A 26,527-nucleotide genomic window follows, 5' to 3' on the forward strand; every position below is an offset into this window, starting at 1 on the left:
AGAATTCCACATTTTAGAAGATGGATTTTTATAATTGAAGTTTGTGAACATAAATTATTTGTGAACATTGGGAAGTGACATCTCAAGACTCTCCTTATTGGGATCCCTGAGTGAGTTCGTCACGGGCTTCTGTGGGAGTGGGAAGAAGACACCGTGTGAGTGGTCCACAGCCCTTTGCGGTTGTCTTATTGAACTCTTCCACTAGCTTAGAGTTTCGCTGTTACACTTAGGTCTTTCTTACCTCATCCGTGACTTGAACCGCCTATACTAGATGACAGCTGAGGTGACTTTCAGCTGTAAAGTTTGGTGATTTTATTAAATTCTAGGCATTTTAGTTACTTAAAAATCTAGGTCAGTGCTCTGTCTTCCGGCTGCTCTGTTCCTCTCCCCCAACAAGTTTAGTCCTGTTTCTGGTTAATTGTGGGTGTGTAGTAGAAATCTGCTGTTTTGCCAAAGGTGTAATTGAGAAGGCGCCACAAAGGTATGAAGTTTAAGTGACCAGATGGGAGAAGACTTGCGTTTACAGCTGTCCATTGATATAGGCTACCACTTTGTATAACATTTCCTTAGATTTTCTATTTTATTTTTAAAATATTAAAGTTAACCACCATCTAAAGTGGTGTATTTTATTTAAAACTTTTTAAAAAAATTAGTAGTATCCCTTTGTGATCTAGTGAAGTAATCCAGAAGTTATGCTATGTCAGAGATAAAGAGAACTTCTAATGATTGGTAGAAATGTGAAGGATGGCTCTTCTAATCTCTTCTCTTCCACTCTCCTTCAGAGGCCTCTATCGAATCATTTGCTTCCTTTATTAGTGGGACCCATAGTAGGGTCCAATTAAATGCTGTATTTTAGGGGATCCCTCTAAAGGTTTTTGGCTCTATAATGTACAGGTTGTCACATTTAAAGTTTTTTTCCACATCACAAGTTCAGGACATGATAACATAATAAATGAGGTTTTGTACAAAGCCAAGGATCTGAATGACAAAGGAAGGACAACTAGAGATTAGGGATCTAAAAGTGACTTCCAAGAACCTTCTGATTTAGTGCATTAAGTATCACGCATCTGTTAGGTTTCTTTAATTGGCTCTTTCAGCTGTGTGGAGGTCATAGTGGGGGAGACATGCCAGTATGACAAGAGGCAGCTGGTGGGAGACACAAAGAACAGACTTGCTTTCCACAGAGTGACACCTGACTTGTGCTTTGCCTGTGTGCTCTTTCCAGAACCCGTGAGAAGTTTCTACAATGATGGGCTCAGCTCTCAGGAGAGGTGCCCATGCCTATGTCTACCTGGTGAGCAAGGCCAGTCACATCTCCAGGGGCCATCAGCACCAGGCCTGGGGATCGAGACCTGCTGCAGCAGAGTGTGCTGCCCAGAGAGCTCCAGGCAGTGTGGTGGAGCTGCTGGGCACATCCTACCCTCAGGACGAATACAGCAACCTCACCCGGAAGGTCCTCACCAGAGTTGGCAGGAACCTGCACAACCAGCAGCACCACCCTCTGTGGCTGATCAAGGAGAGGGTGAAGGAGCACTTCTACGAGCAGTACGTGGGCCGCTTCGGGACCCCGTTGTTCTCGGTCTACGACAGCCTTTCTCCAGTGGTCACGACCTGGCAGAACTTTGACAGCCTGCTCATCCCAGCCGACCACCCCAGCAGGAAGAAGGGGGACAACTATTACCTGAATCGGACTCACATGCTGAGAGCGCACACGTCTGCACACCAGTGGGACTTGCTGCACGCGGGGCTAGATGCCTTCCTGGTGGTGGGTGATGTCTACAGGCGTGACCAGATCGACTCCCAGCACTACCCTATTTTCCACCAGCTGGAGGCCGTGCGGCTCTTCTCCAAACATGAGGTGAGTCTTGTGATGTTTCTCATGGCTGAGGATGTCATAGACGTTTTATGTTGAGGTCACTAACATTTAGCTCAATGAGACCAGTATAGTCATCCTTGCTTGCCTTATTTTGCCTTAGTGAATCATCCATACTTAATGACAGCTTGTGTATAGGTGTGCCTCCATATTTTTTGACTGATTTCTTGTGTAACTACAGAAATTGAAAAGCCTTAGTTTTCAGTTGTCTGTCCTTATCCTTTCTCTCAATACTGACCCACCTTTCTCTGGGTTACTTCTTATGAATGGAGAATAGTCTGTGGCTCAAATTCACCTTTAATCCAGGATGGCTGAAGGTGCAACTTGGAAACCTGTGATCAGGTCATTCTTAGTTCTGTTAGGAGAAGTAAATTATATTTTCATGCTGTTAGAGAGAAATGAATTTCTAGGTACCTTAGGGGCCTGACGATTTATTGGCTTGGACTGTAAACTGTGTCTTGTCCCCAGGCACTTTCCTCACCCTCCCTGGCTTTGCATGTTACTGTGAGATGTCTTAATTGCTGTGGGATGTCTTAATTGCTGCTATTCTTGAAGTATATGTTAGGATACATGGAGCCTTTTCCTAACTCCTTGCATCTGTTAGATGTTATCCTAATACGTTGTGTGCATCTTTTTTTTGTTTGTTTTTTTTTTCAAATTATGAAATCCCTACAAGCTTGATTCCATTTCCTAAAAACTTGCCATACCACTTATCCTTCACTCATGTTTTAAAAACCGTCTCTGTTTTTATATAAGAAACAGATGCATTAAACTAACACAGGGTGTATTTCATTTTACCTCCTTAGCAATGTCCCTTCCAGACATGTTCATTGGAACAGGGGGAATTATTATTGTCACAAAACTCTCTCCTGCCATGTAAGCTAAATGAGTTATTAATATGAAAACAAATAGTATAGCATCCTTAGGCTAATAGGTAACCATTGTTTTGTTGTATTCTGTAAGTCATATAGCAGGAGATAACTGAACAGGACTGCCCTCCCCTTCTCTTCTTTTTCTTTCTGTTTGCCTCTGGATGTGCTATTATTTTGTGACTGTGATAATGCAGTAATAGGTTAGCCTTACACAGAAAGGCCATCCATGCTGGATCTCAGGGGATCTTAAATGAGCATTCTCACTACTTGGAATAGCTGACTGTTTTCCAAGTTAGGAAAAATAATGATTAATAAGGATATAGATTTATTAGGGAACTAAAATGAGATGAACAAAGACAGGTCAAAATCTGGGAAATATGTCCAAGTGAAGGGATGTCATTTAAAATTAATGTGCAAGAGTAGCTGTGGTGCCAGTAATATGATGTCCAGGTCACAGTAGCAGACAGGTGCTCAGCCCAGCTTACCTCATTAAAGAGATAAGAAAGGACCGTGCGCCCTGATTTGTAAGCCTGCGTGCCATGAAAGAGGCAATGAAGGCCGCCAGGCACTTCTAGCATTTTAATGGAGGGAAAATCAAGGCTGCCACAGACGATGGGAAGTAGGAAGTGGATAGGAAATTAGCCTTCACCTTGTTTCATATTTGTTTTGGGTCCAGTCCAATTTTAGCACAAATTACTAATCTAAACTGATAATGCTACTGTATATTCTGCATGTAGTTAAAAAATTATGCTCATGTGTATGTATGTATCTAATCTTCTTATATAAGGTGCATCTGTGTTCATTGCTTCATTTACTCCTCTTAATAAAAACCTCGCAAGGTAGATCATTTTGACTTCAGCCATGAGGAATGAGGTCCCAAAAGGTTTAGTGACTTACCCAAAGTTGCTGCAGCAGTTAGTAACATGGCTAGAGCTGGAACTCAGCTCTTCTGAATTCATTGCCTATTTTTCTATATTCTGCTTTTTTTCATGACACTCCTTTGTATGTGGGGCCTGCTTATGACCGAAAGGGGAGTTTTGGTTCCAAGAATGGTATGGAGAGTGGAGTCAGAAGGTTGTGATATTTTCTGAATTCCTAAACTCAACTAAAGTGTTGGTACTAATTCTGACCTAATCTTAACTCTAAACAAATTGTTTTTTCCTCTTTCAGTTTATTCCCCTGTGAATAGGAGTTTTAGACTTAATAATAATTTTACAGAGACAATTTTAAACATTTTATTGTTATGTTTTAAGGTATTTTTTATCGGGAGAACCCGCTGGTTACGTGGGTTCTTTTCTGTTTCCTAAATGTCTCGGCTGGTTTGAGAAATAAAGGGAAGGAGCTCAAGAGAGAGAAATTTAAAGCTGGGTGTCGGGGCGGGGCGGGGGGCTTGGGGGAGACATCACATGTAGGCAGGATCCCTGATGTTCCCCGAGCCTTAAACCAGCAAGTTTTTATTAGCGATTTTCAAAAGGAGAGGGAGTGCACGAATAGAATGTGGGTCACAGAGATCACATGCTTCACAAGCTAATAAAATACCACAAAGCAAGTGGAGGCAGGGCGAGATCACAGGACCACAGGATGGGGCGAAATTAAAATTGCTAATAAAGTTTCAGGCACGCTTTGTCATTGATAACATCAGGAAACAGTTTGAGAGCAGATAACCTGTCTGACCACAATTTATTAGGTGGGAATTTTCCTCGTCCTAATAAGCCTCGGAGCCCTACAGAAGACCGGGGGCTTATTTCATCCCTTCAGCTTAGACCATAAAAGACAGCAGGCCTTAAAGGGGCCATCTGTAAACCTACCCTCAGGGCGCATTCTCTTTCTCAGGGATGTTCCTTGCTGAGAAAAAGAATTCAGTGATATTTCTCCTATTTGCTTTAGAAAGAGGAGAAATACGGCTCTGTTCTGTCCGGCTCACTGGCGGCCAGAAGTCTTATCTCTGGCGTTCCCTGAACACTGCTGTTATCCTGCTCTTTTTTCAAGATGCCCAGATTTCATATTGTTCAAACACACATGCTCTACAAACAATTTGTGCAGTTGACACAATTATCACAGGGTCCTGAGGTGACTTATATCCTCCTCAGCTTGCGAAGAAGATGACGGGATTAGGAGATTAAAGTAAAGACAGACATAGGAAATCACAAGGGTATGGATTGGGGAAGTGATAAGTGTCCCTCAGATCTTCACAATTTATGTTCAGAGATTGCAGTAAAGACAAGTGTAAGAAGTTATAAAAGTATTAATTTGGGGAACTAATAAATGTCCATGAAACCTTCACAATTTATGTTCTTCTGCTGCGGCTTCAGCCGGTCCCTCCATTCAGGGTCCCTGACTTCCCACACAATTTTTGTTGTTTGATCTTTGTAATTGCTACTTTCATCACTATAATGTGTATTTCAGCAAGAAGAAAAGTAAATACGGAGGGGCAGGGTAAAAAAAACCAAAAACCAATGATAAGTATAGAAATGGATGAATCACAATGATCGATACACTTAGCTATTAATTGTGGGGAAAAAACCTTTTGTATTTTGAAAAATGGTAAAATGAAAACTCTAGTGAACAGTAATAAATTGGAGGGAGTAATCAATAGATATTGAAAGTCTGCTAAGGCTCTTGTCATATTTGGGGATAGGTTAAAATTATTGAGTAACTTCAGACTTCTTTGGAAAAAAATTAGATTACAGTACAATGTATGCATTGTAAACGGAGTAGAAAAGGAGGAATGTAGAGCGTAATCTCAATCAAACAGACATTAGGAAAAAGGAATGAAAAAAAGTATGGCAAATAGAAACCCCAAATTAAGGATGTAGATATAAGTCCAAATACATCAGTATTCACGAATTTAAATAGGTTAAACTTACTAATTTAAGACACACATTATCAGATTGCATATTTTTCAGTTAGAGAAACCTGAAACAAAACCACACCAGAGGGTGAAAATAAGGGGCAGGAAAAAGATATGTCAAGCAAATAGTTACCAAAAGAAAGTTGGTATAGCAATATTAATATTATGTAAAATAAAATTTATGAAAAAGTGGTAAACAGTAACAGAGAGGGATAATTCCTCAATCAGGAAACTTTATGAATTAAGAATTTTAATGTATTCAACATCATAGGCTTAGTACATAAAGCAAAACTGAAGAATTAAAAGTTAAGTTTGACGAATTTATAACCATGTTAGAAGATTTTAAGTGACCTCAGTCAGAAACCAATGGGTTATGAAAATAAAACGTATAAAGATACAGACAATCGGAAAAGATGGTTGACAAGCTTGATTTATATTTATTTTTAAAATTTGGCTGCCATAAACAGATATACACACACATACACAATTATATATGTATATGTGTATAAACACACATGCAGACCCATGCACACACATGGAGTTTTATATGCAAATATCAGAACTGTATAGTCATATGGATTTCTAAAAATTACTTATGCATGACTAATTGACAGTCAAAGTCTAAACAAATGTCAAAGAATCAACAACAGAAATAGAACTTTGCCTTCCTGACTTCAATGTAGTTTATGTAGAAAGCAATAAGAAAGTATAGTAAAAATGTTCCATATTCTCAGAAATTTAAAAATATACAAATATAGATTCATGGGTTAAAGAGAAATATTAGCAATAAATTGCAAATTGCTTATCACGGATGAGCAATGAAAATACTTTGAACTGCTCCAATGTGGGGAACCATAATCACTTCCTTATGGAGAAACTTGATATTCCCCACCTAAGCCATAGGATCACAGTTAACATTAGAAAAACAAAACCGATGGTGTTAGCTAAAGGGGTATTTGTCGCACCTTTAGCTTTAGATAAGCTTATTTTAAAAATTGAAAATGGAAATCATCAAATTAAGTGTTCAATTTATGATGCTAAAAATGACTTTATTACCAAAAAATGTGGAAGGGAGGTGGGTGTATAGTTTTTGAATATCCCCAAATCTTACCAAATTGATAGAGCAACTAGAATAGCAAAATCAAAAACCACAGACAGCATCTACGACACAACTAGGTGACAAGTTCTCCCTAAATCCTCACAAATGCATGGGAAGTCATAACGAACAGCTAGAAGGTCTGCACTGTATCAGAAACAGGTAGTATAGGGACACAGCAGTACCTGAGAGAAAAGGAGAGCTTCCTTAGGGGTCTCTTGGAGAACAAACTTCCCACAGGTAGATTTACTGGAGAGATTCCAGTATCACTGTTCATCAGTGACTACTAACGTCACAAACAGAGGGGCAACCACACTTAACGAGTCTCCTGAAGGAAGGAAACAATACCAACTATACAGTCTCCCCCAGAATGTTGGACTTGAGTCTGATGAATTCTCTAGACCCAACTACCGTATTTGTAGGACATCTTTAGGCTGTGGGAAATTGTGTAGCAGGTCTGCTGGAGATGTGATCTGCAGAATGAAATAAATAGAGGACCCAAAAGTAAGTGCTAGGAAACATTTAACCAATGCTAAGGGTTTAGAAATGTTTATGCCATTGTATTCAAGCACATTATTAGTGGACTTCTTTTGTTGAATAGTGTGTGGATGGGTTCAAGCGTCCTTAAATACTCTTGATGAGTTGAGTGTGCCTAGTCTATGTAGTAGCAGTAGGCCCCTGTATCAGTTTGTGATCCATGGGAAATCTAAAACTATTCCTTTACTGTGGCTTGAGAAGCACTGCTCTATGGGATAAATGACCCAATTTCTTCAAATAGTTGCAAGAAAAATAAAAGGGGATGGAAATGATACCTGTAGATTAAAAGAAAGATCAATCAGTCACAATGTGTAGATCCTATCTATTTTTAAAGAAAAAAAAAAACCCATGACATTTGAGACTGCTGGAAATTTGAGCACTAACTGAATATTTGAAATTGAGTTCTTTTTTCTTTTTATTTTTTAGGTGTGATAAATGGTATTGTATTTTTATGAAGTCATTTTCTTTTAGAGATACATATTGAAATACCTAAGGGCAAAATGATCTGATGTCTGTGATGTTCTTCAAAATAATGTGGGAAGGTGGATTAGGCATTTGGAGATAGATGTAAGAGGATTAATAATTGTTAATTATTGAAACTGGGCGTTGGATGCAGAGAAATCATCATGCCTTCTATTTGTGCATACGTTTGAAAATTTCCAAATAAAAGGCTAAGGGAAAAGACTGAAGGAAAACACTGGGATCCGTCAGTCAGTCAAAAACACTGGCTGAGTATGTACTGTGATTCAAGACTGTAAGAAGATATCAGACAGTCATGAGATTGTCTCTGCTTTCATGGGGAAGACAACTATTAATATAAAAAAAGAATGCAGGATAAATTAAAGATAAAAGCATACATTACATGTAATAGAAAACTGAAAGCAATTAACTCTAAAATTAATAGCCTTTCCTTGATCAGCCTCAGATGATTTTACACAAGTTTTTACCAAATCATGAATTACTTGTACAGTCTGTTTCAGAGCATAGAAAAAGAGAGTCCTATCAAGCTCATTTTATGAGGTTAGACATGTTAATATCCCAACTAGATAAGAAAGAAAACTTTTGAAGTTTCATCGTTATGAACATAGATTATTCTTTTTTAATGAACAGATATAGAATTATTAAATGAGATATTTGAAAATTCAATTCATTTATTGTATCCTACCACATTATTATTGTACATACATTACATTGTACTGTATTAACTGATACAAGGAGAAAAAGCATGTGACCATCTCAATAGATGTAGAAAAATACTTTGATTGCATTTAATGTCTCCTGACATTGAAAAAGCATTTCATGACATTAATGACTCATGATAAAAACTTAGCAAATTAGAAATAGAAGGAAACTTCCTTGACTTTATAAATGAAATCCATGAAGCACTTACAGCAAACATAATTAATGGTGAATCATTGTAAACATTTCTATCCAAATTAGGCACAATTCAGGATTCCTTGCTATTACTGTTCGTCATTATGTGGTAAATTCTAGCTTATGCAGTTAGCCAGAAAGAGAAATAGAAGGCATAAGCATTGGAAAACATGGATAAAACTGCTTTATTTGTAGATGATTTAATGATTTACCTAGAAAAAAATAGAATATACAGATCGACTATTAGAACTAATAAGACAATTCAACAAAGTTGTTGGATTCAAAGACAATATAGAAAAATTAATGTTTTTATTCATAAGTAAGAACCAATTAGAAAATGTAATAACACATTTTATTTGTAGTATCAACTAAAATATTTCAGTACCTAGGTATAAATCTTGCATCAGATGTTTGAGATATTTATGGATAAATTTATTAAATATTGTTAAAAGGCACAGAAGAACACAAGGAGAGATTTACCATATTTGGCGATTCATAGATAGGAAAACAATATCGTGAAGACGACAATTCATGCAAAATTAATCTACAAATCCAGTACAAATCCAACCAAAAGTTTCACTGGATATTTTGGAAAAATTGAAGGACTAATCTTAAAATTTATAGAAAGAGCCCCAGGTATTAAGACTTATACTTGTGTAGTTGCAAAGATAGTTTAGTAATGGCACAAGGTTAATTGGGTAGAGAACGTTGAAACAGCTCTACTTCATATTTGAGAACTTATAAAATATAAGTGGTATTATATAAGTGGGAGGTGATGGATTCTACATTAATTGTTCTGAGACAATCATCTCTATAGGAAAACAATGGATCTCTCTACCTCACATTAAATCCATCAAATGGGTGGATTAATAATTCATTTGTGAAAAGAAATCTTTAAAACTTTCTGAAGAAAATATAGGAGATTATCATTTTTACTTTGATAGAATATAATATCGTAAACATCAGAATTCTTTTTTTTTTTTTTTTGAGACGGAGTCTGGCTCTGTCGCCCAGGCTGGAGTGCAGTGGCCGGATCTCAGCTCACTGCAAGCTCCGCCTCCCGGGTTTACGCCATTCTCCTGCCTCAGCCTCCCGAGTAGCTGGGACTATAGGCGCCCGCCACGTCGCCCGGCTAGTTTTTTTGTATTTTTTTTAGTAGAGATGGGGTTTCACTGTGTTAGCCAGGATGGTCTCGATCTCCTGACCTCGTGATCCGCCCATCTCGGCCTCCCAAAGTGCTGGGATAACAGGCTTGAGCCACCGCGCCCGGCCACATCAGAATTCTTAAACAAGAAAAATCCTTAAGGGAAAGAAGTGCTAAAGTTGGCTACATTGTTAAAACAGCTGCCTAATAAAAGTCTCCATAATCAAAGTTATGAGACATTTCTGCGTGCTAGGTGGAGATGTTTGCTATGTTGTCAGACAGTTTCCTACTGGATTCTTTTTTTCATCCTGAGACTTTCTTTTACATAATCACTACCAATCTTCTGTCAGTCTTTTGACACTGCTCTCTCTTCTGAAAATGCATATAGGTGATGAGTACACATGTTTGAGCTTTTACTATTCTTTAAACATGTCATACTCGTATACTTTTATGTGTATGATTTATTGTGTAAGAAGAAGGCACATGGACCAGCTTTATCAATAAACAAGAAAATGCAAATTAAAACAACCAAATATTATTTCAAACTCAGCAGATTAGCAAAATTTAATACTCCTTACAATACCAAAGGCCTAGAGGAACTGTCCATCTTATATCCTTCTCTTGGGAGTGTATGTAGTTACTGCCACGTTGGAGGGTAATTTGGTAGTTTCCAATGAAAACAAAAATTGTATGCTATGTGTTTTGGCATTTTTTCTTTAAGTGTTAAAAAGTCTCAAATACCCATCAAGAGGAGCAAGGATAAATAAAATGGGGTCTGTTTTTATATTGAATACTTTATAGCAATGAACGTAAACAGTCTAGAGGTACTTGTGTCACTATGGATGGGTTTTAATGTAATCTTGATGGAAACAAGTACACCATGAGTGATACTAAACTATCATATCTTTTAAAATGGATATTCAAAATGCATCCGACAACGAAAACATGCCTGAGAACGTGTGTTCTTATGGACTTGCTTATATTCTTTCTCTATCTGTCTTTGTCTGTTTCTCTTTTTCACACACACAAACACAATCTTTCTTTAATCCAGCTAGATAAACACAAAAGTAGATGTGAAAAAATATATGGGAATAATAAACACCAAAATCAAGGTAGTGATTATTTATGATGTGGAAGGAGGGTGAATGAGATCAGGCATCATATCATTCTTTGCAAATGATGCAATATTTTATAATTTTTAGGAGCATAGAAGGATTTTGAGACTTACATGTTTGAGAACCACTGTACTATAGCTTCAAAACGAAATTTTTACAGAACACTTGAGACATTTAGTTTGCAGAGAATGGTGGATTTCAAGTATTTGACAGGCCCACCAGCGGAAGCTCACACAAATCCTGTGTCTATTTAATCTGATTAAAAATATCAATTGAAACATGCATGTGTGGACCAGTGCTCAGAGAAGTTCCGTTTTCCCACTCTCCCTGGCGGCGCCTTGTCCTGTTTCACCAGGTGCACACTCGTGTGTGGGCCCTGAGGATGGACAGAGGAGTTGTGTGAGAGACAGGCATTCTGCAGGTTGTTCTCCAGTCTTGGCGGTGGAGTCTTTGCTTCCTTATTTTGTCTTCATTCCCCTTTGATAACATCTTCTGGGTCCGTTTCTTCCAGGATTTTTCTGTCGTGTACACGCATATGCAGGCAATATTTCCTCCTGAATTTAAGATGATTCATAATGAGCCTTCTTTCCTTCTAGATTCTGTCTTCATTATTATTTTTTTAAAAAAATTCTAAATGACTCTTGTTTTCTTAAATTTTATATAAGAATGTTTGTATCTGTTTCTTGTCCTTGCTAGTAGTTCTCAAACTTGAGTGTATTCACCAGTCTTGGTCCATGACCAAGTTTTTGTTCATTTTGCAGGAAAATCAAAAATATAAGAACAATGTACCAATTTTTATAAAGGTAAATTTATTTATTTTAAAGAGCTCCTCTCTGTTCTCGGATGATTTCCTTGCCACTTTCTTCAGTGTTAAAATATAATTTCTCTTACGAAGTGATGGTGATAGTATTTTAAGCATATGCCTGTACTTGGCAAAATAAAGCATTGCCTACCTTCAGTCCCTATAATTTTTTTGAAATTTTTACCAATCTATGAAATATATAACCTTACACCTTAACAAATGAAGGCATAATTGTGGAGAAGTTATAAATATTATATAATTTACAGATATTCACACAGAAACAAAGGGAAATCTTTTTATAAAAAAGATGAGTGAAGGTGTACAGAGAAGTAAGCTTTTATATAATGTTGACCACAAACCGTTACTGGAATGGCCCTTCATCAAGAGGTGTGTGTTCAGTTCATATACCACCCACCCCTTTCAACATAATCATGCTCATTCGCCGTTTCCTCGTGGAGGGGTGCGGGTGAGGGGCGCCTTCCACGGGTGGTGCTCTCGCCCTCGCGATTCCTTCCCATGGGAGTGAGGCACTTCATTGTGAACACCCCTTTGGCAATCTTTGTGGTTCATCCTTGTCAGAAAAAAACACTGTCATTTATCATTAGAAAATCTCACTTTTGCTGCCTTTGATATTCTCTCCCACTTTCCAGATGGTTCATTGGAACCCTCCTGTTCTTGGGCTTCTCTTTCTAAGCTTCCCCACTGTTACTCTTGTAGTGAGCCCATGGTAGTTTCTTTCTTCCTGCTTTCTGCTCCGAATCACTTTTCTGTCTTTCAGTGAGTGACAGGGTTTTATTCTCCGCCGTGTGGTTATTGGATTTCCTTAATAGCCTCATGTGGAGGGGTTTTGTTGAAGGCATTTTTATGTGGCTTTGACAGATTATAGTCCCCATGTTTCCCTAATCTCTTCTTTAAAATATTTTAGGAAGCATTGTCCCTGTCGAAGACACACTTAAATTGAAACAGCTTTTCCTTCTTAAAATTATTTTTCTCTGCCCACATGTTTACATAGTTCTCTGTCTTGACAGTGAAGTGAGAGGCAACTGGTCACGGCGAGGAGTCCATGGATTTGGGAAATACCCCATTATTGGGGGACAAAGCATGATTTGGAGGACCGCTTGGAGAGAGAGACCCCTTTTTCTGTGGCACAGGGCTTCTGCAGATAATTAGTCCTTGGCTATGACAAGATAGAAACTGTTAGGCTCTTAGCCTGAGATCCATCACTGCCTTGTAACAGTCTTGCCCATGACCCTTACTGGGCTTTCAGCAACTCACTGCCTTGAAATGTTAGTTTGTGTGAGCCTGGGGTCTCCAGCTGGTTAGTCAGCTCCGTAAAGGGGCCACTCTATCTTTCTTTGTGCCTCATATTTCTAACCCTGGATTCTGCACAGAACAGCAATGTCTCTCTCTTTCTGAACTGCCAACTTCCACTGCAAAAGATGACAGCTAGCACTGTTAACTGCATGGCAGCTCACCTGTTTGCTTTTCCGGTTGGGCATTCTCAGCTGTAAGAGCACACGTGTCAGTTAGGGTCCAACTCTGATACAGAAATCACACAGTAACTTGATCAAGGAAGCATAATGTAAAGAATTAGAAACTTCAACACAGAACTTGGGTAATCAGGGATTGGCTAGTAAGGGGTAATGAGAGAGTCCAGAAGTATTATCTGTAAGGGGCAGCTGCTACCCCTAGGACTAAGATGGGTGACCCAAAGAAGAGCCCCTTCCTTCTTCCGCGGCTGTGGCTCACTGAGTGGCTCAGAAGTGGTAGTGGCGCCATGCTGGTGAAATTGCTTGATATCCACGCTCTGGAATTTATTGAAATATGCTTTCTTGGGTGTGGGGAAAGTTAATTTGGGAGACTTGTCTTGCAGGAAGCACTCTGCTATGAAAATGATCAAATGGGGTACTGAGGGGAACAGCTGGCCATTGGAGGAGCTATGTTGCCACCTGCACTGCAGATCTGGGCAAAAGGAGCACAGGGTGCCCAGTAAGAATACCTTCCTTTGCAGTGTCCCTCCAGTGACCTCTACTGACAAAGTTTAGCATTTCCTGTGCCAGCTGGCAAAGGAAAAATATTTCAAGGACTCAACTCAGTTTTCACAGAGCAGGCAATGAAGGATTGATTGTTTTGTGTAGGTGATAAGTGACAGAGTCAGCTTGCTCCCTTTCCTGAATGTCTAGAAGCCTTTAGGGAGATAGGCTATCATTTATGCAATTACATGAGCTGCTTGGGAAAGTCATATTTATGTAGGCAAAATATTTGTTCCGAATTCAAATTTAATATTTCTGAAAATAGGTAATGGGAAAGCTCTCTAGTTATTGGATCTTAGTAGATGGAATACATAGAGAATAGAGGATGTTCTCAAGGGTAAAAGCTTGTGCTTCTGGAGCAATGATAGCATCCAAAGAACAGATTAATATTCTTTACATGTCATGTCTCTAAGATCTCAGGAAAATTATTTCCATTTACATTCTACATTTGTTGTTGAAGGCTAAGAGGGCCTCATTAGGTTTACCAAATCCATATAATTACAGTAACAGTGTTTTTTTTCTACTAGCCGAAGTGATGTGTGAAAATAGCAAAAATATTTTCACAGAGAAATGATGCTCTTAACAGTAAACTTCACGCCTTGCGAGGAACTGCATTTCTCTGCCTGGTGTGTGTTAGCGAACGCTACTCGTGGGGATGGAGTGGTCTAATTTCACACTTCGAGCTTGGTAGGTGCAGGTGGGCTGTAGGTGAGAGGGAGTTTTCTTTACCAGCCAGCCTCAAAAATGGCTAGCAGCCTGTGCCACTCACATTGTGTTGAATTATATGTCCAGATACCCAAGTCTACTCACAAATGTAAAAGACTACACTCTTGCTGTTTGACCAAGAACGCTCGCTGTACTAGGTACTTTCATTGTCCTCGCTCTGAGGCTTTATCCTAAAATCTGCTTTCCGCGTCATCTCCCTGACTCATCCTGGGATAGGTCTCTGCAAAATTGTAAACTTTTGTTAGTTTCAATGACTTTGAAAGGTAAGATAGTTTTCTTAAACTAGATACATCATCTAAATATAATGTTAGTTTTTAGCTGTATTTTTTAGTTTTTATAGAAACTTTATATAATTTTATATAAGATCAATAGTATTTCATTATTGCAATGATTTCTTTTTTTTTGTAATTATACTTTAAGTTCTAGGGTACATGTGCACAACGTGCATGTTTGTTACATATGTATCCATGTGCCACGTTGGTGTGCTGCACCCATTAACTCATCATTTACATTAGGTATATCTCCTAATGCTATCCCTCCCCACTACCCCCTTCCCACAATAGGACCCGGTGTGTGATGCTCCCCTTCCTGTGTCCAAGTGATCTCATTGTTCAATTCCCACCTATGAGTGAGAACATGTATTGCAATGATTTCTAATGTTTTTTTCTTTTCCTGTTTGAGAGTCTGATGAGAAATTTGCATACTGCCCAGAAACACACACACACACACACACACACACACACGCGTGCGCACACATACACGCACATAGAATTTTTCATATAATTTAAAGGGTTTTATAGGTTCCTGGATTAGATTATGAAATTTGAAGTCAGGGTCAAGGAGCTAGTTTTCGCTGTTAATAGGTAATTCCCAATCTAAGTCTGTAGTAAATTGGAAAAGCTGTTCTGGATTCTTTCAGCAATCCTCTCTCTTTCCACAGCTGCCGCTTTTCTGTAACACTTCTTTTGGGTCGCGTTGCCATGCTGGGGTTATGTCTGATGGTAGATGATGTAAGTAGCAACAGAAGTTAGGGTGAAGTTACCTGTAGGAAGACAGAGAGTGCTGCCTAACTTGGGTGTGACCAGATGTCAGTTATTAGAATGATTTGAGATTGAGAACCAAGTCAGGAGTTCAGAGTCAGAGGCAGTATAGGAACAGGAGGCTGGGTTGAATGTGTTGGGCGAAGCCAATGGAGAAGTTGAAAGTCCCTCTCCCAGGGCTGGGAACATTCCTAAGTTGTGGTCATTTCTGAACCAGGAAGTACAAAGAGCTGGTTTCTGTTTAGAAAGCTGGTAAGGCGGAGGGATAGCCAGAGAGCAGACTCAGGGACAGTGGGCAGCATGGGTGCTGCGGGGAGCAGATCTTACCATGCATCTGGTAAATATTGACCCTTGGAATCTTGTTATGTGTTGGAATTTAGATAACGTGTGTGTATTCTTCAAGGTTTATGAGCTATGCTTAAATCAAGCAGAGAAAGATTTACATTTGACAAATGACAAGAAATGCTTTCTCACCATAAAGATTCTGAGTGAGAGAATGAGTGTCAAGGGAACTTGGGTTAACCTTCTCCAGGGTGATGCTTCTTAATATTTTTATGCTATGGATTCCCAGATAAGGTAAAAGACCATTCAGTTCAGTTACTTCAAGTCTTTCGTCTTTTTAATGTAAAAGGAATTCAGTGATAGCAATGAGGTGTCATTTGGGAATTTGGTGGTAGGACTATGTAGAATATGTATCCATCTCCTTTGGTAATAGTGGTACATACGATTTTTATTTATTGCCTCAAATATAATCTTAAAATCTAGTTGTTAGATATCGATTCTATCATGTCAATTTATACACAGTAAAGTCATCCATAATGATGTAGCTAGAGTAACAGTGATTTATTATTAAAAGGCCTTGATAGTATGTGAGGTCTACAACCAACTCAGGCTACCACTGAAGATCTACTGATAGTTTACTTCTTGGGAATTGTGGAGATTCCACGTTTTGAAGAGTGCTGCAGGGATTAGACGGTTCTTTGTTATTGTCTATTTGTATTAGGGTTCTCCAGAGCAACAGAACCCACAGGATATAGCACAGATCTGCAATAAAAATAATGGCTCAGGAGAATGAGTGTTACAGTTCATCTCAGTCTGAAGGCTGTTGAAGCAGAAGAGGGGATGGAGTTCAAGACTGAACACAGGAGAAGACTGATGTCCCAGCGCAGGTATAGTCAAGCAGAGAGAATTCTTTCTTCCTCAGTATTTTATTCTGTTCAGGTGCTTGATGGATTGGCTGAGGCCCACCACACTGGGGAGGGCCACATGCTTTACTCGCTTTACCTATTCAAGTGTTAATCTGGTCCAGAAACACCCTCACAGACACATCCAGAAATAATGTTTGATGAAATATCTGGGCACCCTGTGACCCCATCAAGTTGGCACATAAAATTAACCATCATACCATTCTTGGGGATCTAGACTTCATGGTGAAACACTGAGAGTCCTCAGTCAGTTCCAATTTCTATGTTCTATCGATGCCACATTTTTATTAGTAACTCCTAGTATACCACTTAGCCAATTACTAATAAATAGCCTTTATTTATACATAAAAGTATAGGAATAAGGAATTATGCCTTTTTTGCCCTTTAGGACTGAATAAAGGACTGGAACTTTTGGTTACTGGCTTTTGGAGCCCCTCCATGGGCCTGGGCATTATATCTTGAAAATGTTTGTTTTTATAGCAGTACTTATTATTCTCTAGAATAACACCAGCTTTTGAGCTAGTGAAAGGAGAGGCAAATCCTGACTCTGCAACTCAGCCTCTGCTGACCTGAAATAAGTCATTTAACATTACACTCTGAGCTTCAGTGTCCATGACTAAAATGAGGACAGCCCTTGAGTGGTGGTGAACAAGCCTGCCACGCTCCCTGACATTAGGAGGTATTCTCAGCTAATAGTGGCTGCCCCGCCCATCCCCTTCCATGTGTCTTACAAATAGTTGTCTCCTCCTTTTGTGTTAAGTGTCGATCTATCTGAGCATTGTCAATGTCAATTATGTATCTTGTGGGTTGTCTTTTTTAGTTCTGATCTACTTTTTTTTTAAGCCATTGCTGTCTTTTCTGTTCCTTCCCATGGGTAACTGATTAGTAATGTGTCTTCTATCACCTTCCTGTAGAATAGGGGATGGAATTTAGATGGGGCCTTTGTCCCGTTATATTTTACCCACTGGCATCATGAATGAGCTGTTTAGCCACCTGGAGAAGAAAATGCAATCTCTTTTTCTCTGTTTTATCTGTCATCATGGGCCGGGAAGAAGATGTTGAGAGATCATAATTTTAAAGTTGACAGCAGAATGGGTGAAGTTTTCTCCTACTTTAAATGGTGGTTGTCATGAGAACCAGTTCACACCAGAATGGGGTGTTTTTTGTTGTTGTCATTGTGCTTTTTGCCTTGACAGATGCAGATATCTAATCTCCATGTAATTTGTGTGCAGCTTCCTTGCTTTGACGGATTGAAATTTCTGATTCTCCGTAGAGGCCAGAGCTTGGCAGGAATATTAATCTACTTCCTTTTCCCATTGGTCCCCCTAGGAGAGCCCTTAAGAGAAGAAAAGTGCTGGAAAGTATACTCATCGTGATATGTCAGGCTTAATAAAAGCAGGCAAAGCAAATGGCCAGATTTCCAAAATACCCAGCAGCATTTGGCAGTATTTTTGGGGAGACCGAGTTCAGGTAGCTGCCCGATGCCACCCCACTGACAGCACTGTGGAGGGCAGCCTCGCCTTGTGCTGGCTGCATGGCTGTGTGGAATCCCATGGGATGGAACCTGCTGCCCTTAGGAGTTCTGTGTCCCTGGCCTCTGGAGAGGACATGTTTTGGTCACTAAGCAAGGAACTGAGTAGCCTCTGTGATATGTTCAACTTGATTTTTCTGCCATGGAGGCTTAAGTAAGGAGAGATATGGACAGGCCATGTATGCACAGGCCATATGGACAAGTCCTCCAGCGAGGACTTGATTGAGTTGGAAACTAAAGGTCTGACATAGGGGTTTCCCTGAGAAAGCTTAGACTGAAATAGGAGGAAGCTGTCTGTTTGAAGCTTGAGCTTCTAATCTAGTATAGCACCCTGACAGCCAGTATTTTGTTCAGCTGCCTGGCAGTGGTTTCTCAGCCACCAATGTGTTTCTGTAGTATCTTTCACCACAGAATACTGACTGTTTCACATCTCTTCCCATTAATCCACTGGCACAAAGTCTCATTGCAAGGAGAGGAAATGAGACAAGCAGCAGGGAGAAAATAAAGTCTGCGTTTTGCAATGCAGAGCTTTAATGCATTCCTTCCCCTGTGCTAATCTCTGTAACTTGATTAATTGGCATGTGGTGCGTTATAGAAAATCCAGGGAATGGCGAAGCTGGTTCAATGTCTATTAGTTAAAACAGGAACGGACTTAGGACAGAGTTGTATTTAACTGGGCCCTTTCAAACACAAGTCTTCCCAAATGATGAGCAGTAGAAGATCCTACTTAGGGCCCAGTTGTTTAGAGAAATTGAAAACTGTAGAAATTAGCAGCTGAAATCCACTTGGATAAGTTTGCTATCCCTTTAATATATCTGTCTATTCATCTTACTAATCCTTCCTCCAAAGTGATTTGAATACTTAATATTTGCTGAAATGCTTTAGTTGGATTTGAATAATGTAATTGAATTTTCTTGCTGCATTTAGGGGAAATGAAGGCTTGGGAGTTTCTATTTTTTCTTTTTTTTTGAGATGGAGTCTTACTCTGTCTCCAGGCTGGAGTGCAGTGGCACGATCTTGGCTCACTGCAACCTCCACCTCCCAGGCTCAAGCGATTCTCCTGCCTCAGCATCCCAAGTAGCTGGGACTACAGGCATGCACCACCATGCCCCGCTAAATTTTTTTGTATTTTTAGTAGAGACGGGGTTTCACCGTGTTGGCCAGGATGGTCTTGATCTCTTGACCTCGTGATCTGCCCGCCTCAGCCTCCCAGCGTGCTGGGATTACAGGTGTAAGCCACCTGCTGGAAACGCCCAGCTGGGAGTTTCTTTGGTAAGAAATGTGAGTGTGCTCATGTTTAGAAGTGATTCCTATTTCTCTGTGAACCAAGAATTAGTAAGCAGTAGGCCTGCCAAATATGTGAGGCTGTATTCATCACAGTTACAGCCTGTGTCTGTCACTCTCCAGATGACTGGCTTATCCCTGGGACTCAGAGGTCGCCTGCTTAGCGACAGGTTTTGGTTGAGCCGAGTTGGATATAGATTGCCTTTGTGTTTGGATGCCACACATTCTTGGGAAGCTCATCCTAAACCAGATAGGTGTAAAATAAGATCTTGACTAAGTGCTGTTCCTATATATATATAGAGAGATAAAGTATAAACTCTACTCCCCACAGTCAGCATAGTGAAAGATACAGCCCAGGCACAGAAGAGGGAGAGCTCTATTCCTGGGGGTAATAATAGAAGGTGTCCCAAAGAATCTCAGGCAAAACATTATAGTTGTACAGGCAGAGAAGAAGGAGCGCTGTGTTTCAGGTGGTGGAGTAGCAGATTGAAAAGAACCTTTGGAGAGATTACTGGTGCAACAGAGATGGCATGATTTCTAAGTGACATCTTTGAGGAGACAGAGTGATGGGATAGGGTGTATCCAAGATGTGAGGAGATGGATTAGTAACATCTGCAGCCTGACCAGGGGAAGGCACACTTTTCCTTTTGTTACTAAGGTAGGAATGAAGGATTGAAGCATGGCTGCAGAAAAGACACAGATGTTTATGAATGGGAATACAAGGCTTAGACATTAGGGAGCTTCTTCTCTGTTGGCTTCTCTGTTCTCAGTAAAGAAGAGGACAAAGCCAGTTTTTTTCCCCAATTGAAAGTAGTGTGGGTGGGATAGACATTTTAACAAGTGAGGTACATGATTAGCATAGTCTCTGAAGTTAACTGGAGAGAACAGCTAATACTTTCTTCTCCAAAATTTGGTTCTTGACTCGGCATGTGCTTATAGAGGCAGTCTACATTGATCAAGTAATTAGGAAGAATAGCGTGAAGCATCTGCTATGTTCAGGGCACTGTGATGGGGATCTCTTCTCCGGAGGTCATGACGTTACCCTTCTAGAGCCCTTTCCTTGTGTTTTTATGTTGGTTACAAACCATGGTTGTCTGTCTTCTCTCATGATAAGAGACTGAAGTGTTGTTCCTGGGGCTGTAATCTGTCTATAGCAGGCTGAACTCATTCAGAGGAGTATATTGTTTCTATATTAAATTTTGCAATAAGCGTTTAATTTCAGAATATACTAGGTTTGCAGAAAAATTGCAAGGACAGTACAGAAAGTTCCTGTATAATCCATATTCAGTTTATCGCATTATTATCATCTTACATTAGCATGGTACATTTGTCACAATTGGTGAACCAATTTTTTTTTACGTTATTACCTACATTCATTTTTGTTCTTTTGTTTCTAAACTCTCTTGCTATGACCTTTTCAGTTATCTTTGGCAGTGGGAGAAGAACTTATCTACTAATACTTCAGAAACCTGAGATGAACCAATAATTTGAAGTATCCCCTTCCTTGTGTCTTTAGGATTTTCTTATCCTAAACCCTACGTCTTCTTATTTCAAAAATCATACACTTTTGGGGGAGGGGGGAAGTGGTTGCACAGAAAAAGTAAATATCAACTGGGATTTTATCAAGTTCATATGACCCTACTGTCAGTTATATGTGTGTTTAATTTAAAAAGTATGATTATTTATTAAATGCAATTTGACACAAATCTTTTTAAAAATGGGGTTCATGGGGAATTAATAATGAAGAATGTTTTTCGGTGACAAGATCATGTACCATCGCCAGTAATAAAATAGTTCTCTATGTCTTTGCCTCTAGATGGCACTGATTTTATATTTGCCCATGATTTTTAAGCTCTTCAGTTTGGAATAATAAAGCCTGTTCTTTTCTGGCTGCCACTGTGTCTGTGTTCACTTGTTTTTACTTCGCTCTCAGCAAAACACAGAATTGGGAACCTGTTTTAGTTCCTGTGAGAGTCCAGCCATCACCAAATCATTGGTGAGTGATCTGGAATTTGCTGATGAATTTGTAAGGAAGAGAGCATTTGTATCATGTAACCTATAATGAAATCATTCTGAAAAATATTTAATGGATCTGTATTTTCTTCAAGTTCCTTTTCCTGTTGTCGGTGGGCAGTTGTCCTGAGCCATTCCTCCAGGTGGAACTTTGCTCTCCGGTACCCGCTTCTCAGAGCTGGGATATTCCAAAATCCTTTTAAAAAATCCCTTTTGTCATACTTGTCATATGGAGTTATTTAGCAGGTATCTTGTATTCCGTGGGCCCCTTTGGGTTTTCACTTCTCCGTCATATCTGTTTATCGTTGCCCTCCCCTGGCATCCACGAATGTCAAAGACTCGCTTTACTTCTTACTCAGAGAGTAACATTTTTTCCTTCTTAATTAAGCTGCTAAACTTTTCTGTCAGATCCTTTCGAATAGAATTATACAGCTAAATTAAACAGTTAAAAAATATCAGCTTGCAGAAATATTTTATGACTTTGGACATAGTTTCATTCTTGGACAATGCAAAAATTCCTTGTAGTTTGAAAATGTTACATCAGCTGACCACAGTGTTATTTGAGTACTGCTGTTGAGTTCTCCAAGGTGCTACTGTTCCTCCTCTCCTCCCTCTCTGTCTTCTCTCTCATGTCCTCTCTCTCTCCTCTTCATTAAAATGCTGGTTGGCACAGCCTGGACTCTTAGTTATGACCTCCTTTCTTTCATGTCCTCAATCTGCTACTTAAACGATTTTGTTTGGCTGCATTACCCAGCAAGATTTTTCTATTAGCATTCTCTTGGATCATCTCTTCACTGCTCATGTCACTTGTACTTGTGTTTGGTATTGTGCAGAGCAAGAATGCCCTGTGGTGTATCCCATCAGACTTTACCTTTTTGGTCTATTACCTCAGGCAAAGATTGACTTATGAAGCTAGTATTAGTGAAATTGGTGATATGGTAGTGGCTAACTGACTTACCACCTGCTTGAAAATTTCAAATGCAGTTAAAGTGACTTTATTATATTTGTCTTAATGTTACAATGCAAAAATGCCTTGTAGTTTGAAAATGTTACATCTGTTTCTGATGTTCCTCTGTGAAACAGAGCTTTCTGAATTCTGCTCCTACTACAGTTTTTTGTTTTGTTTTGTTGTTGTTGTTTGTTTTTGTTTGTTTGTTTCTTGAGACAGGGTGTCTCTCTGTCACCCAAGCTGGAATGCAGTAGCATGATCTTGGCTCACTGCAAACTCCGCCTCCTGGGTTCAAGCAGTTCTCTTGCCTCAGCCCCCCGAGTAGCTGGGATTACAGGCATGCGCCACCACGCCAGGCTAATTTTGTATTTTTAGTAGAGATGGGGTTGCACCATGTTGGCCAGGCTGGTCTTGAACTCCTGGCCTCAAGAAATCCACCCATGTTGGCCTCCCGAAGTGCTGGGATTACAGGTGTGAGCCACCGCACCCAGCGTCTACTACAGTTTTTTGTTCCAGTACTTACCTTGCTTGTTCAGGTTATTCAGAAAGTGAGTACTATTGCTTTCTTTCCCTGTGATATTAGGCCAGTTTCAAGCCCATGCTTGGCCCCAGACACCTCAGGGAGGAGCAGTAGGTAGAATTATTTCATCAGCATTAGGATTAAGTAGGAAAGCAATGAGTATGTATTCTTTTGCATCCCACATGCTAAAAATATCCTTACTCAGTACCCTTGAGGGATCCTGCCTTTTATGAGTCCCCAGCTAACCACAGGGACTACTCAAGTCCTACTGTTACTTCAAGGATTATTTTGATTATTTTCTATGACACATCATCTTTCAGAATTTTATCAACTGAACAACAGTATCACAAACCAGTGTCTTTTCTGTGTGAAGGCTTTCTTGTGAACAACTCCTGGGTTTGAGCAAAATTTCTTTCCCTTACCGTGTATATGAGGAACATTTATTTGGTCAATTCTCAAACATATTATGCCTACATTTCTTCTGCTGTTTCTCTTTGGTTCTCTTCCATTTCCTTAGTTTAAGAGGAAAGGGGCTGAGATAACCAGTGTCAAGCCCTGGTGTCATAATAGCTGCCCCAGGTATGGCCCCTTTCCCGTACTCCGTGTTGCCTTTGGGAGTTCACATGGCCTCTAACCACACAATGCCTTCTTGTGAGTAATGAGGAACATGATCATAGCTTACATTTTTTTCAAAGCAGTCCTCCTAGAATAACCCAAGAAACTGTTCGCGTTGATGCAATTGCATGTATGCTAAGTGCATTTTAAAGGCAGACCTGAATTTATCACTTTTTGAGAAATATATTAGTCCTTGTTCAATAAGAATGATTTAACTAGGGTAAACCATCATTATTTTATTCAGGGTGCCTAAAGCAGTAGAAGTACGTGGAACCACTGCAGCTCAGCTCTGTTCATGGGTGTTTTATGTCCAGTTCTAAATCCTATTCTTCTGACCCTATTGGCCCTTTTAATACTGAAGCTGAAGAGAGTGATAATGTATATTCCATCATGGAAATAACCACGGAGCCTGGAAGCTGGGGTCATGACTCGGAGATTTTGGGTTGAATTCAGGCCCCACCGTTTACTATGTCATGGTACGTGTTATTTAACCTCGCTAAGCCTCAGGGTTCTTAGTTGAGAAATGGGGAAATAATGAGGATTGTGAAGATGAAAGGAAACCATATAGTATCTAAGATAAGCACGCAGCAGGGTAACAAATGTACTAAATGGTGTGGAACTACTAACCGTTAGTACTGCAAGTGGCAGTGAAGTGTGTAACAGGGTCATGTTATCAGTCACAGCAACTCAGAGTCACGATAGATAAGTGTTTAGCATTAATTTGTAAGGCAGATTGTATAGATGAAATTGGTGGTCAATGGTTATTTTTGTAATGACTGGTATAAAAATGACTACTTTGGGAGCCACAGACCAGTCCTCAATATTTCCTTGAAAATCTGTTATCATCCAAGCCCATTTTCACTTTGCCACTTCTAGGATTTTGCGTAGATGCAGATTCTTCTTCTGACCGTTTTCTTTTTTATATGCTCTTTATTTATTTATTTATTTATTTATTTATTTATTTATTTATTTATTTTTGAGACGGAGTCTCGCTCTGCCGCCCAGGCTGGAGTGCAGTGGCCGGGTCTCAGCTCACTGCAAGCTCTGCCTCCCGGGTTCACGCCATTCTCCTGCCTCAGCCTCCCGAGTAGCTGGGACTACAGGCGCCTGCCACCTCGCCCGGCTAGTTTTTTTTGTATTTTTTAGTAGAGACGGGGTTTCACTGTGTTCGCCAGGATGGTCTCGATCTCCTGGCCTCATGATCCGCCCGTCTCGGCCTCCCAAAGTGCTGGGATTACAGGCTTGAGCCACCGCGCCCGGCCTTATATGCTCTTTAAATATGTGTTTAAAATCTAGACCTTTTGGAAGAATCTTGCTGGCTTTCCAAATTTTAAATTTAATTGGCTTTTACAATCTACTTTTATTCTTAAATCTGATGAGAAGTAATTCCTTGCTCATTAATTCCTCAATAGTTCTGGACTACTTTCTGTGGCTTTTGTAAGCAACTGTAGTTGGGGTTGAATTTGTGTTCTGGGTCATTTGGATTTGCACAAGGACAGTTAGGAAAATAGAGAAACAGAAGCAGTCCTTGTGGAAAAATAAATTATACAGACTGTTGTGTGCAATTAATGCAAATTAATTTAATTTCAATACTGTGGTATCTCCCACACATAAAGCTAAGTGATAGGCAGACACTTAATGGTCCCTGGCGTCAAGGGTGAGATTGGTCCTGGCTTGATGTCTAATTGGCTGAGTGATCTTATCCTCTCTGGATCTTTACCTTTCTGAGTTTCCTCTCCTTGTATGGCATTGGTTAATGCACTACAGTCTCTTCTAACTCCAGTGTTATATTTCCATTAGAAATAATCTCTGCCTTTGATTAGATAGTCTTGTTCTTCTGTGTTGTGTTGTGCACATGGCCTTATGAACTGCTGCTTTTCCTTATTTCAGAGTTTTGAAAACTTTAGTGTGTGTTACAGTTATGTTTTGGTCATACTCATATGGTGCCTGTATGATTAGATCTTAATACTTTTCTAAAAATAGCCTTAAAGTGACTGACCTCTTTTGCTTAGCGCTATACTAAGCTATAGGACCTGTGAAATCATGGGTTTGATAGGAGAGTTATATATTTTTCTAGTACACATTGAAAGTATAATGTAGTTATTAAAATGAAGTACTTAGCCCACCTGCTCTCTCAGCCACTTAGGAGGCTTAAGTGGGAGGATCGCTTGAGCCTAGGATGACCAGAATGACCACACTGGACTGAAGGTTAAGCTTTAAGACCAGCCTGAGCAACATAGGAAAACCCTATCTCTAAGATATATATATAAAATATATTGATTTTAAATATCTTAAAATATTTTTAAAATTTATTAAAATATATGTAAAATAAATTTTCAAAATGGAATGTGTGCCGCATTTTGGGAATTATCAGTGGGTTTTAGATTTATTGCTTCAACCATTCCCATCTGCCCCTAATATTTTTCATATGTACCTACATGGACACACGAGTATTTCTGATTGATCTATTGAAACTAGCTTGGCTGCAATTAATAATTGAATCCTGTAGTGCTCAGGTGGACTCCCAGGATTATTATATACTAACCATGGAACCCTGGAAAAGATGCTCCCAAAGATTTGGATTCCATGTGTGTAAAGGAGTGGAGGTTGTGGTGTCAGTGGCAGCAGTGGAGGGTCTTGGAGTGACGATGGAGTGGCTCATGTAGAAGATGACAAGTGCTTTGGCTGGGCGCGGTGGCTCATGCCTGTAATCCCAGCTCTTTGGGAGGCCGAGGTGGGCGAGTCAAGGGGTCACGAGATTGAGACCATCCTGGCCGACACGGTGAAACCCTATCTCTACTGAAAATACAAAAAAATTAGCCAGGCGAGGTGGCGGCGCCTGTAGTCCCAGCTACTTGGGAGGCTGAGGCAGGAGAATGGTGTGAACCCGGGAGGCGGAGCTTGCAGTGAGCGGACATCTCGCCGCTGCATTCCAGCCTGGCGACAG

General features: G+C 39.8%; 1 protein-coding gene across 3 annotated transcripts in view; it reads left to right on the forward strand.

The window, feature by feature from the left end:
• Positions 1 to 26,527, forward strand: part of FARS2 (phenylalanyl-tRNA synthetase 2, mitochondrial) — a 521,140-nt gene that overhangs the window by 119,802 nt on the left and 374,811 nt on the right. For all 3 annotated transcript variants that reach the window (XM_025382275.1, XM_025382276.1, XM_025382274.1), the window contains one exon: positions 1,226 to 1,858. In XM_025382275.1, the coding sequence (XP_025238060.1) occupies positions 1,247 to 1,858 (612 nt within the window). In that variant the 5' untranslated portion in view covers positions 1,226 to 1,246. The remainder of the gene's footprint in view (positions 1 to 1,225; positions 1,859 to 26,527) is intronic.

Source organism: Theropithecus gelada, chromosome 4, assembly GCF_003255815.1.
Source record: "Theropithecus gelada isolate Dixy chromosome 4, Tgel_1.0, whole genome shotgun sequence".
Lineage (NCBI taxonomy): Eukaryota > Metazoa > Chordata > Mammalia > Primates > Cercopithecidae > Theropithecus > Theropithecus gelada.